The sequence below is a fragment of the Rhipicephalus microplus genome, chromosome 1 (assembly GCF_043290135.1).
Source record: "Rhipicephalus microplus isolate Deutch F79 chromosome 1, USDA_Rmic, whole genome shotgun sequence".
In the NCBI taxonomy this organism is placed as follows: Eukaryota; Metazoa; Arthropoda; class Arachnida; order Ixodida; family Ixodidae; genus Rhipicephalus; species Rhipicephalus microplus.
The window spans coordinates 228,089,945-228,103,377 of record NC_134700.1 but is presented as its reverse complement, the minus strand read 5'-3'; the positions used below and the strand labels follow the sequence as shown (position 1 = coordinate 228,103,377).

The window sequence follows — 13,433 nt, the reverse complement described above, 5'->3', positions numbered from 1 at the left end:
TTCTTCCTTTCTTTCTTTCTTTTTTCTTTCTTTCTTTCTTTCTTTTTTTTCTTTCTTTCTTTCTTCCTTTCTTTCTTTTTTTCTTTCTTTATTTTTTCTTTCTTTCTTCCTTTCTTTCTTTCTTCCTTTCTTTCTTTCTTTCTTTCTTTCTTTCTTTCGGTCACGTACGTCGTATACATACAGTTCACACATGTAAACACATACGCATGAGATGACAAGCTTTTATTGCTTGTGTATATTGTATACAACAGCTTCATTAATTCTGATGTTGTCATTGTGCTTGCTTAAAAAAGCTTAAAGCGAGCAAACTACAACGGCAAAAAGGTAAAAAAATATGCACATTTGTTAGTCACTTAGTTACAGTCGTGCCACTGCCAACCGAGGGTATTGCGCAACGCTTCCTCCTATATGTCTTTCCTCCATGCCGAACGTTGGACCTTCACCGACGCGCGTCGTGGTGCAACAATTCTGTTGCTACAAGCAACAATGGTGATCACGCGCTCATATCCAGACAGCAGTGTCAAAGTGAAATGACAATTGACCTTGATAAAACAACGGATCGACATATCAGAAGCTGTTGAGCGCCGACAAGCCCACGATCGAGAGGGGCATCAATCATTCGAAAACAGGGCGTACAAATGCGCACGTGGACGAGGGCACCTTCGATTGTCGAATTTTTTTTAGCATTGTACGCGAAATACGAGATTTCCGCGTATACGATGCTACCGAGTTCTCGCAGTTATAACAAGCTTATAAGCTACGAGTGCCAGCTGTAGGTTTCAAGCGTTTCAGCGTCTCCATTTTGTTTTGTTGATTTGTCGGCGCGGCCTTATCACGCATGAGGCCCCCGGGACGGTTTTATGTTATCTAATAGCAGAGTACCAAGTACTCTAAATCATCAACCACTTTATTTAAACACGCTACGCCTACTATCACTTCGGTGACTGCATCGCGATAAGAGTTCACTAATCGCAAATCGTGACAATCATGCGTGGCTCTCACCTCAGGCACGTTCACGTAGTTTTCTTGCATACACGTTACGTTCGCTATCATCGTAAAATTGTCGTCGTAGTACCAGCACGACGCGACGTCCTCCGATTCGGGCATGATCTGTAAGGAAGCAAAGAAACAATAAAGAAAACCACGTAAGCCATCGGTAAGTGTTCCACGTAGCGAAATTTCGCAATGCGAATCTGGTACCATAAGTATGGAAGACCACTCACCGCCGATGTCATGCAGCAGACGTACACAATGATTAAGATCACAATTGAAATAACTTGGCTATGCAATCTGTTTCCCGTGAGTTTCTCGGAAATCTTGTAACACTTGGAAGGAATCACAGCCGTGAAAAGCTGAAAAAGAATAAAAGGAGAAGCAAGAACTATAGGCACATCAAACACAACCACAACGCATTACTGACTCCACGCGACTTCTTCCCTCGAAGAGCAACGTAATATTGTTACATTCGTGTGCCTGCGAACTTTGTGCAGGAATGAGTGCAGACGTATGTAAGCGTGCGACGCTATCTTGTGGGAAGGGCAACAGAGTAGTTAACGACCGGGACAATGACTTTCAACACGTTCAAAGTCATTCCTGCGTTCCGATATATACGTTTGCCCACTGTGGAACAAACTAACCTGATTGCATGGCCACTCTGTGTGCTCCGTTAAAGAAACTAAATAGGCAGGTCGTCAGAACTAGAAAATAAACATTTGTACGCGAATATTATCTGGCAACAATCTGTGCAACATCTATTATAACTGACTTTGATGACTGTTCCAAGAGCCAAGCTAAAGTTAAATGCGTTACGTATAAATCAGTCATGTCTGCAAGCTGTTCCAACAGTGAAGATAAATATTCCATAAAGATAGATTCGACCCTGTGTTGCAGTGGGCCGGCCAAAACACGCTTTCGCGCTGAACAAACGCAGACGCAAGGTCGGCACCGCATGTCGAGGGAGTGCTATTTACGGGGCCGTCATAAATTTCCCCGTGGGCAAGACGGGCGAGCTCGTCTCGCTCGAATCGAGCGCGCGGCGCTTGTTCAAACACGCATAAAACGACCGCGGTCAGAGCAATGTCCTGAATAATAATACGCGGTACACATTAGAAGCCTGCCGCACCGACACTGCTTGCGTTGTCCACGCCATGGCGCAGTGCTTTACGAATCAGTAGAGTAATGCCCGCACAATCTCACTTCGCCCCGAAACTTAAATGTTTTATCGAATTTGACGGCTCCTGTCGTGACCTAGTTTGTATTCTTGTACTTCTGACAGCGATGAACACTGCGATGTAAACTATTCCGCAAGAAAACGAAATAAAGCAACGCGCAGGATAGAATTTGCAACAGCCCAGTGCATGTGTATATGAGGCCCGCATATGTGCGGTTAGAACGGCAACCGCTCAACTATGATCGTAGAGGAGATTATGGCAGGAGTCACAGATCAATATGCTATAGGTCGATTACGAATATATATTTATTATAGCGCCTCATATTGTATGGAGCTAATTTTAGCAACATGGTCTACATCGCCGACCAGTGACAGAAAAAGCGCATTGTCGCTGACATTGGACACGTTCGTCTGTCTTTTTTTTTTTGCAGCAAAGCCCACATATGATTGAAAATTGAAAGATTGCCTTTCGAAGAAACCCGACTTTGCCTGAATGGTGCAGCCTTATTCGACATAAAGAACAAAAAAGAAAACACACACACACACACACACACACACACACACACACACACACGCACACACACACACACACACACACACACACACACACACACACACACACACACACACACACACACACACACACACACACACACACACACACACACACACACACACACACACACACAAAACTGGCGATTTCGGTTGACGCGCGCTGTATGCGCCAATAAATACGATGAAGGTTATTCTTTTGCCCAATCATGACAGCCGTATAAAAAGATTGGTTAAATTGAAATAGTGTTTTGCAATGTGAATAGTTTCAAGGGTTAAACGTTGTATGTCTCAAGGTCCTACAGTGAATAGTTTCGAAGGTTGAACTTCGTATGTCTCAAGGTCGCACAGATGAGTGCGATTAAAGAACAGCAGTTGAAAAGAAATGGTTAATGGAATTTTACCAAGCAACTTGCAAATCCAAGGTTGATTCAGACGTGGTGCAGTTTTCGGCCCCTCACCACTCTTAATGAGTACTGCCACCGATGAAATGTCACGACCTTGTTCTATATAGCTGCAGGAGCATTTTATTATATGCAAAGAGACAAGCCGATAAAGGAAGCGGAAATTATTCCCAAGCGTTGTCTTAAAAGTAAACTTACAAAGCTCAATGCTTCAAGTATAAAGTTTGTATACGTTTAAATGAGCGCTGTATATAGGAAAATCGAAAGAAGCCTTGACCATTGCGTGTGAGAGAGAGAGAAAGAGAGAAAGCTTCAGTTTGTACAGTGTAAAGCACCCATATCTTGTGAACTGAGAGTATGTGTTTGCTTGCGTTGTCCTTGAAGTCCGGTACTTCTCTTTTTTCTCCTTATCTTTCAGGAATTATAAGCGTACTGAGTCAGCGTTTCATTTTATTCCCTATATATATATTTGACAGTGCTTTCTTGTTGTTTCCGGCATTTCGCCGAGGTAATATTTTCTGCTATAGACCGTTCTTTCGTGGGGTAAATCTAACCATCTTTCGGGTCTCTATAGTGAAGAAGAGACAGAGATAGAGAGAAAGAGAAAAGCGCACAGTGAGAAAGTTCTTACCTCTAGATGCAGGCACAGGATGATACATATAACCATAATTATAAGGGCGATTCCTCCTATCTGGATAAATACCCGGATCCATGATCTGTTGAAAAAATAAACACAATGCAAAATAAAAAAGGACCAATAGCACCAGCGATAGTTGAAAGAATGGCAAACGCGACCTGTTTTGATAATCAAAAGAGCACCGGATCCCTTTGCATACTATATAGTAGTATACTTTACGACGAACTTACTTACCCGTGTCAGTCTTGACACTGCGGAGAACACGAGCGGTAAAGATTAGCATTGCAAATAGGATGAATTCTGAAACTGCGACAAACTGCACTTTCATCGGGCCTTTGAGGCACTAAAGAAAATACGGCCAGTCGCTTTTACGGTTGAGTAAACAAGTTTTTTAATTGTGTTTTTTTTTCCAGCTCGTTCGGTAACACTCGTCGTCGTCCGGGTGTTTTCATAAACTGTGCACCGTGTGCGGATAACATCGGTGCTAAAGGTTTCCCTCGGGCGGAGAGATCACCCACGCATTTGCAGAAAACCATAATTTCAAATCAATCAATCAATCAATCAATCAATCAATTCTAATATTTCCAACTCTGATCGTGTGCGCATGCAAGACAGTCCGGCAACTTAGCAAAGCGTATAGATAACTTGCACGGGCCGTCATATCGACGCAGCTTCTAAAGGAACTAGCACTTCATGATGGCGGCTTTCATGACAAATAAAGTTGCGATTAACATACTCCAATCTGATAACGACGTTGCAGCAACTCATCTGTGCGTGAATAATGAAAGAACCAGCGCGACATGTTTTGATAACACTAACGTGACATCGCGAACGTCCCCATTATAGCGGCGGTTTCAGGAACGTCAATTAAAGCTATTTAATAACAATACGATAGGGATATTGACAGAGTCAGCGTGAAACAGCCGAACACAGTTAGTCTGAATATTTGTGCCGGCTACACACTTTTGAAGTGCACAAGTGCAGTTTCCGAATTCAATGAAAGAGGGCACGTGGTTGAACACTGGGATGAATAGTTTTTTGGGGGGTTGTGTTCACCATGTATTTACCTTTACATACACAATAACCTTTAAGGATTTCCGAATCAGACTGCACGTACTATTAAGTTAACCGAGAGTGATACGAGATAGCGATGGTGCTTCTTGCAATATCGAGAAAACTGCAAATCAAAGCACTGTCTGAAAGCCCGTGCGCATTTTCTTTCATTTTTTTCGCAACTACAGTGTTACATGCTCAGAATTTGACGTTACACGTTCTGGCCCAACGTTATTAGGAGCAACTTCGAATTCTGAAGCAGTTGAGAAATCTCCAACCACGCGCATCACCTCAACCTTAATTTCGTCCAGCGTGTAATGATTGCTTTTTCTCATCGCGCTCTCGCGATCAAAAGAGACACGCGAAAAAGGAAAAAAAAAATGTGCTTCGAAGTATACTCACAGGTCCAGGATGATCATGTGTATGATAAATATGAACACCAACACAACTTCCGCGCACACGATGTAGATGCCCAGCATCGGGTCCGGCTCTTTCATGTACTGCGGGAGAGAGGGCAAGAAGGGATGAGGGAGAAATAGTGTCGCGTGACACGGTTAGTATATACGCGTTTTTATGAATTTTTCTTTATTTGTTTGTTCAGTTTCATTCTTCCTATTTTTTTCACTTTCCTTTTCTCACTTCGTGTTCTTTTTTTTTTTTTTTAGAAGAAACTATAAAACGTGGCCGCTTCTCGGCATGCCCATATATTGCGGTATACAATGCCTTAAACACACCTCCACCTTGTCTTAGAGTGATTTTTTTGTTTTTTTCTGAATGCGCCTGGCAATACGTCTCCTACCGGCAACACAGACAGAACTGTCAACACAGCGCTTTCGCTTGTGCCCATGTATTTCAGTTCAACACAACAGCCCACACCGTTTTTTTTTCTTTTTAACAAAAAAATGCTTTATACTGGGGTCCACCACGGCTCCACTGACGCCTTCTCGTCACGAATATGACGGTGTAAAATATATGCTTAAAATGGCAGAGTAAAAATAAAACAAAATTTTCGTCACCGGTGTAGTAGTAGTAGTAGTAGTAGTAGTAGTAGTAGTAGTAGTAGTAGTAGTAGTAGTAGTAGTAGTAGTAGTAGTAGTAGTAGTAGTAGTAGTAACCGCAGAAGCAGTATACTCGTAGCAGCAGCAGTAGTAGTACTGAATTTGCAATAGAAGAAAACGCATGGTGTACTGCCGGACGCCTAAGCTAAGCGGTGGGAAATTAGAAAAAGAAAGTTGGAAAAGGATGCTCTATGACGTTTTAGGCAAGGTACGTTACAACAGTGCCGTGTTGAACAGCCCTAACTCTATCTCCTGGTTACATTGTACACGACTCCAGTTTTTGACGATCGAAATGCTGTGTCAATCAATAAGAGGTCGCCCACTGAATTTAAGTGCGTTCAAGGGAAGTTACGACACGCGGCCGCTAGGGGCGCGCACCAATTGCGACGCGGAGGTGGGTTGCACCACCCACTCTGTACACCGCTAATCACTTTGCACGCTAATCGCGAAAGGCCCGCACGGTGCAATATGTGGCGCGCTTCCCTTTTCTAAAAGGATATAGAGTCTTCTCCTTTTTGGTGAGCAAAGGCAATCAGCAGTAGTTTTCCTGAACCAGCGCGGCTTAATGAAACAAAACGTAGCAGCTGAAGGGGGGGGGGGGGAGTGACGTCACGACTGCACACGAAATGAGTAAAGGTCAGACGTAATTATGCCAAGGCCCCGTACCTAAATTTATACCAAATACTTGACAAACGAGCTCCACGGCGCTCGCATAATTAAACATAAATAATAAACACCATATAAACAGAAGAAAATCTTTCGTATTGAGTGAAAATAAGGAGCTTCTTCCTATATATACCTACGTGTACATACACTACTTCGTTATAACCGCCAAACGTTCCAAAAATTATTTTGCGCAGAACATCTATAACTTCACTTCGAATGGTTTTTTCCTCTCGTTTGCTCAGAATCAATTCTTTTCGGACCATGTACAATCAGTTTTCCGATAATCGATTCAGGAGGTCATCAACGGTCTTACCGAGCGTGATTCTGAAACGACGTTAGAGATGCTATGTTCTCTGTCGAACATTATGCGAGTGTAGTGGTTGGGGCGGCTTCTTAGCAGTAACCGAACCTCGCATACATAATTTCAGTCGTTATTAAGGCGACAGGTGCTGAATATGTTTAGCCTGCGTATCTAGAAGGCGAACAGTGTAGGTGCACTGTAGCCGACAGCGCCTAACAAGGGTGCACTTTTATCAATGGGGTGGGATAATGGAAAATCGCTGGTTCATCCAACATAGCAAAAAACAGAAAAAACGAATGTTTAGTCCGGAAAATAAGCTTCGAATTGTGACCTGACTAATCTCGAAGCGGATTTTTGCGTTTCATTTCGCGGAATTTGTTTTTTTTTCAAGGATTACATAAATATTCAGATGCAAAGTCACATGCAACTGTTGCAAACCACAGCACGGCTGGGGCCATTTTCATAAGGGTGTGCATGGTGTACTGAATTTGAAAAAAAAATGGTACTCCATGCATGCTACAGCAGATCGACAGAAGCAGCCGCAAATCAAAATGGCGTGATTAGCTTTCTCAGGTGCGCTAAGAAAAAATCATAACTAAAAACAAAACATTACGGCCCAATTTTTTTTTCTTACGATGAGCATTTGTACTGCAGTGTGATGCACACGCTGGAGAAGCTAGAAGCCATGACAAATAATTTGGGCTTAAATAAAAAAACACAAACAGTTCAAATGAACAGTGACTGACAGCATGGTAACTTATTGAATAAACTGGCGTGCTTCGGTAGTGGCATGGAGCGTGTCAGGGTGGAATCACCGAACACTGTGATGGCGATTATTTGTACATGCTGGTTTTACAATGATGTTACGGAAGTACGCATTGCGGATATAATGAGGAAGGACGCATGGTCAAAGAAATTAGTTCGCTTTTCGCGTGTATGTGTTCTACAGCTATTCAAACTGTAATTATAAACATTTATTGGCTTGCTCACACTTTTTTTTCAAATTTATGACACAGGTGCGGTCTGTAGCGGCGTGTCGATTTTGAATAGTAGGAAAAATGTTAGTTGACTTGAGAAAACGAACTCAGCACGAGCCCTTTGATCATGTTTTCAGTGAAATAGGAACAAAAACTAAATACCCAGCACGATATCAAAAGAAAGATGTTTGAACAATGAGAGCATCGATTTCTTTTCTATGCGTAGTGGCAATCATGCTGCAACATTTGCATGCACTATAAGACCTTGCTGCTAGTATAGTGTATTGCAATAATTTTGTAAACAAGCAACGAGCCTGCTGATTTGAGGCTGTCGCTGCGATACGTTTAGCTTGCAATTTATACAGCCATGTTCAAAAAGGCAACAAATGCCCGGAAATATATTAACAGTCTCATTCTCTCCCGTGTTTGCATGTGTATTTCAGCCAGGCTCGTAGCCAGAAATTATTTAGGGGTGGAGGCACTTGCTCAGGAAACGGGAAAAATGCTATTTTATTGTTTATTTTCTATAAAACAACGTCCTCCACAAAAACTTCGAGGGGCCTATGGTACCCCTTTGGCTACGGGCCTGATTTCAGCAGTTGTGCTCCAGAAACCAACAGCGTCAAAGCTTAAGATCAATTACCCGAGTGCACTCAAGGTAGCATTCCCGTGACAACAAAGGTTTCCTATTCTTCCCTCCGTATTTGTACCAGGCCCGTATTTAGGGGGGGGGGGTGGGGGTCCTACCCGTCCCCCTGATATTTTGATGGAGGAGGAGGGGGGGGGTCCTACCCGTCCCCTTGATATTCTTATGAAGGAAGACCCTGTCTCTCCTCTAGCCCCCCCCCCCCGCCCCCCAAAATAATAAAAAAAACATTGTGCCCACAGGCCTGTCTTGCGCCTACCCATGACGCTATATACTATCCTATTCTTTCCTTGATACAGGGCCCTCCACTGTGTTTTCCTTACTATTCACGGTGTACCCAACGGGCAGAAAAAAAGAGTGAGAGTGCAACAGAGAGAAAGAGAGAGAAAGGAAAGGCTCCCAATTTATTTATTTATTTATTGAATACTGCTGGCCTGAATTTTCAGGCTTTAAGCAGGAGTGAATGGGTTACACTGTGAATACAAATGAACTTGAACAATAAAGGGGCCGGTTTACAAAACAACATAACAAGTCAATCGGGTGAAACAAATACGGCACTACATACAAATAAAATGAAATATTGTGTATATCAAAACAAGTAGTGACACGTTTACACAATGCATTGTTCAACACTTTCAACGAAAGGTGGGAAAAGAAACAAGAGTCTGTTACGTGCACTAGACGTTTCAGTGCTATCAAAGAATGTAACTTAAAACAATAACTACGGCACTACATACAAGAAAATGAAATATTGTGTATATCAAAACAAGTAGTGACACGTTTACACAATGCATTGTTCAACACTTTCAACGAAAGGTGGGAAAAGAAACAAGAGTCTGTTACGTGCACTAGACATTTCAGTGCTATCAAAGAATGTAACTTAAAACAATAACTAATGAAAAACAAACAAATATGGGTGGCGCTTTTGTGAGAAGTTAATTACACCACTGGTGATAACGGCACTATAATTTCTCGTTTTGAAGTGCGGAAATGAAACTGCAATATAGACTTAGAACCTTTAAAGTGCAATATAAATCTAAACCTAAAAAAGCTGGGAGCCTTCATCCAGCTGCCGACACGGAGGCCATTAAACCACAAAGGCCGTTCACAGTCAGCATCAGCACCGTCGTTTTCAAGCATGCACGCATGCGGCGTACGTTTCAATTGTGTTAGTGAACACCCCTGCGCCGAAGTGTCAAAAGAGAAACTTCTTACTCTTTCACAACACCCCAATATGGCTGACGTTATAAATGTAATTCAGGCGTGTCGTTCATGCCATATAGAAAGCAAAAAAAAAAAAAGAAACGCAAAGAAAATTTTACGGAATGGGCACGACGGTGACGGTGTAATGTCCGCGCACTCAACTCGAAGTGGCCCTTGAAGTGGCTATCTAGAGTCTTCGAAGCGTGCTTGCTTATGTGTGTTCGCTCTGCCGAGCACCTCATAATTTCTCTCCATAATGTCGCAATATAGGAGTCGCCAGAGACAATACAGAGGCAAGCTCTACGTAGCGCACGCGTGCATGCAACGCAAGCCAATTTCCCACGAGTCATTCTCATAGCGATTCTTTGACGACAGCAAATTAGATTCTCTACCAGCCCGAAAAGCGTTGCAGCCCTGGACGAAACTCCTCGTCTGAGGGATCGCCTTGATTACGAGCGTGATGCCGTCCGCGACGACTCCCTCACATGTCGAAATCAGCGTGCGAACTATTCGACCACGTGCATAGCCCCAGAACTAACTTTGGCGAGAAAACGATATGAGATGGAGCCCACAAAAATATTATTTACCGTTGACCTCCTTCATTGAATAGTATACGGAAAGCCGAGCTAGTTGGTACTATGAACGCGTTGTGGAACAGCGCAAAAAACTCATGGGGTCACAGACAAGAGAGACAACGCATGGGATAATTTTCAACTTATACTTGTTTTCAGATGAACAACATATATACCTACCACTGGTATCCTCTGTATTGCCTGCCTCCCTGTGTATTCTTGCGATGTTCCACTATGAGGCTCCTTCTTTCGCTGATAATGAGTCTAACAGCTGGATTGGCAGAGGTTTTCTCTCACCAAACAGACTGAACTAGCACAAGAGCATTTCGTGCACGCGAGAGGGAGAGAAGTTGTAGAGAGGGAGGGGGTGGGGCAAACTTGATAAGCGAGCACGTTATCGAAAGCTATTGCCAATGAACAAAATCGAAATAAAAAGAATATACTGTGATACTAGGCGCTATACAATCAACGCGCCTCTACAATTGTTGTTGTGAAAATTCATCACCTACATGTGAGACTGTTGGTTTCATGCCTGGTTTTGGCACCGTTGCGCTGATTGAATCTCAGAGCGGCACATTTTTTATTATAATTATTCTAATTATTGGACTACGAACATGTATTCATCTAGCCATGCATTTACACATGCCTAAACGGGAAAATCCAGATAAGTCGCGTGAAAATGCGATAGATCGCACTTAAACCGCGATAACAAGGTCAGTATAATACTTCAACTCAGTTGCGCAACCAAACAAACTGGGGATGATGCAGGGCGCCTCACCTTCTCCTCGACGTCGGCCTTGTGGAAGGTGAGCGTGAGCTTCTTGCAGTGCTCCGCGCGGAGCTGCTCGATGCTGTGGGCGTCGATTGCGTGCGACAGGTAGTCGTTCACTTCGTCCTGCGAGTTCTTCTTTTCGCCGACCACGTAGCCCTTGGTCCTGTGGCGGGGATACCGCATCGCGATTATGAATAATTCGACGCGGAGGCTTCGTCCCCCACGTATGCAATATATGTGCACCCATCACCGTCCGCGTCGATACTTCCGTAAGCGGCAGCGTACCCCGGCAGTACGCCCATCACTATGTAGACTATAGTTTGGGCGTAATCCTCTTTTATCTCTCCTTCTCTCTCACACCCTTCTTATTATGCTGCCAGGAAAGCAGTGGATAGCAAACAAAGTAAACCGTATATATATCGTCGTGGCAGCATGCAGCGTAAACCTTGTGGACGTAGTGCGAAGTATTGCTGCTGCATAAATTGCTGCTGCCTTAGCGCGGCGAGAGTTCCAAAGCAAATAACGGAGTAGGCGGGTGCTCGCCTCGGCAGCATCGATAAGTCAGAACGCCTTGTTATGCGGGCGATTTGTTGTGTCCGCGCGCGTAAGAAGTCCGAAAAGAGAGAGTAAAGAAAGAAAAGTTAGGAGGAACGCATGGGAAGCGCATTCCAATCTGCTGCCAAGGCTCGCGGGCATGAGAGCTTGCTACCGTCATCAAACGCAAAAGCTAAAGCGAGAGAAAAGAGAGAGAGAAAGAAAAAGCGTCGTTTGTGTATACATGCATCTTGGAATTTGTGCTCCTATAGGTTGACTCATAGGGGTGCTCCCGGGCGAATGCTATCTGGCAGACCGTTTTTCTTGTTCGGAAAAAACGGGCAGGGAAACACGGCGGAACATGTAAACATCTCCGAATAAGGTTGGAAGGCCGCCCAAAGGACTGCACGCGTTCTGCTCAGCCTCTTTCGCCCACGCGGCCATTCGCTTGTAATATACGTCTTTACTGCGAGATTTTGATTTTACGAGACATCACTTGATAAAGAGCAGATGCAACGGATGTTTTCTCAACCTACACCTCCTCCCGTTATAGCTTGTCTGTTGCCCTTGCACGGCTTCTTCTAAGATATTTCAAGTACATACTTTGAAGCTCACAGTAGTGTTGGGCTAGTTGGTACATATTAGGCTGAAATATGTGGCGCAAGGTTGCCAAAGAGAAGAAGGAAAAGAGACAGAAAGAGCGCCGTCTCTTCTCGTTCTTCTCTTTGGCACCCTTGCGCCACGTATTTCAGCCTGAAAGTAAAATGGACACAACTGAATAATCCTGCTTGTTAAAGCTTCGGGTGCTTTATCTTCTTTATCGTTCCAGTGCCCTTGAAGACGGTTCTTGAGTGAGCTCATCCGCCTAGCAGAATTCTCAAGATCGCAAAATAAGAGGCCCTTTACATAAGAGGTCTCCCATTTGAATACAGGCCCAAAGTTTTAGACTGAAGAGCAAGACGGCAAAACTAAGCATTTGTTGTGTGCCTTCAGACGAGGATTATGCGTTCTACGCGATCCAGAATGCCGTCCTGACACACTGACTTGCTTGCGATTGCTTGGCTCCTTCGTCGTCGTCGTCGTCGTCGTCTTGTAACAGTCATCACAAAACAACCAGGATAGACATTGGTAATGAGATAAACACAGAACGAGTGCTCACTATACACGCACCCCATGTTGAGATGTCGCCTGGCGTTCGCGTGGCCCATGATGCGTATCTCCTTGGCCACCCCGTGCAGTGCCGCCGACGCGTTGTTCTCGGGCGGCGCCATGCGCTTCTTGTCGTTGGGGATGATGATGTACGTCTCGATGTTGTGGTCGCGCAGGTACGGGTGCCGCTGGCCGCCTTCGCCCGGCACCACCTCGTAGTCATCGCCCAGGAACTGTAGCGTCTCCTTGGTGATGTGCACGCTCCTGCGGTATGAGAGTTGTTGCGTATATATACAGTTATTCCAGTTGGCGCGGTGATGTCGGGCTTTACGTTTGTCTCGAACAGTGCTACAGAGCAATCATACGCATGAAAATGGTCGCGTTGGTGCCGATTGTTATAGCACGAGATCAGAACGAAAATCCCTTTGTCCCTTTGTCATCGTTCTGATCTCGCGCTATAACAATCGTCATGTCATACCAACCAGCCCGAACCGCCACGCTTCTGCGTTGGTGCATTCGGAGTTTTGTGACCTTATTAATTCACTTCGATATACACAAGAATAGTAAAACAGCCCCGCCGCAGTGGTCTAGTGGAACGTACTCGGCTGCTGACCCGCAGGTCGCGGTATCGAATCCCGGCTGCAGCGGCTGCATTTGCGATGGAGGCAGTAATTCTGTAGGCCCGTGTGCTCAGATTTGGGTGCACGTTAAAGAACCCCAGGTGGTCGAAATTTCTGGA

The 13,433-nt window shown here is 44.3% G+C and overlaps 1 protein-coding gene across 4 annotated transcripts in view; it reads right to left on the bottom strand.

Annotated features, from left to right (window-relative positions):
- The window catches only part of LOC119159572 (adenylate cyclase type 5), a 258,967-nt gene that overhangs the window by 16,309 nt on the left and 229,225 nt on the right, over positions 1-13,433 (bottom strand). For all 4 annotated transcript variants that reach the window (XM_075891501.1, XM_075891500.1, XM_075891502.1 and 1 more), the window contains 6 exons: positions 12,716-12,958; positions 11,018-11,174; positions 5,219-5,316; positions 3,758-3,842; positions 1,224-1,352; positions 1,003-1,110 (listed from right to left, as the gene is read on the bottom strand). In XM_075891501.1, coding sequence (XP_075747616.1) covers positions 1,003-1,110; positions 1,224-1,352; positions 3,758-3,842; positions 5,219-5,316; positions 11,018-11,174; positions 12,716-12,958 — 820 coding nt within the window. The remainder of the gene's footprint in view (positions 1-1,002; positions 1,111-1,223; positions 1,353-3,757; positions 3,843-5,218; positions 5,317-11,017; positions 11,175-12,715; positions 12,959-13,433) is intronic.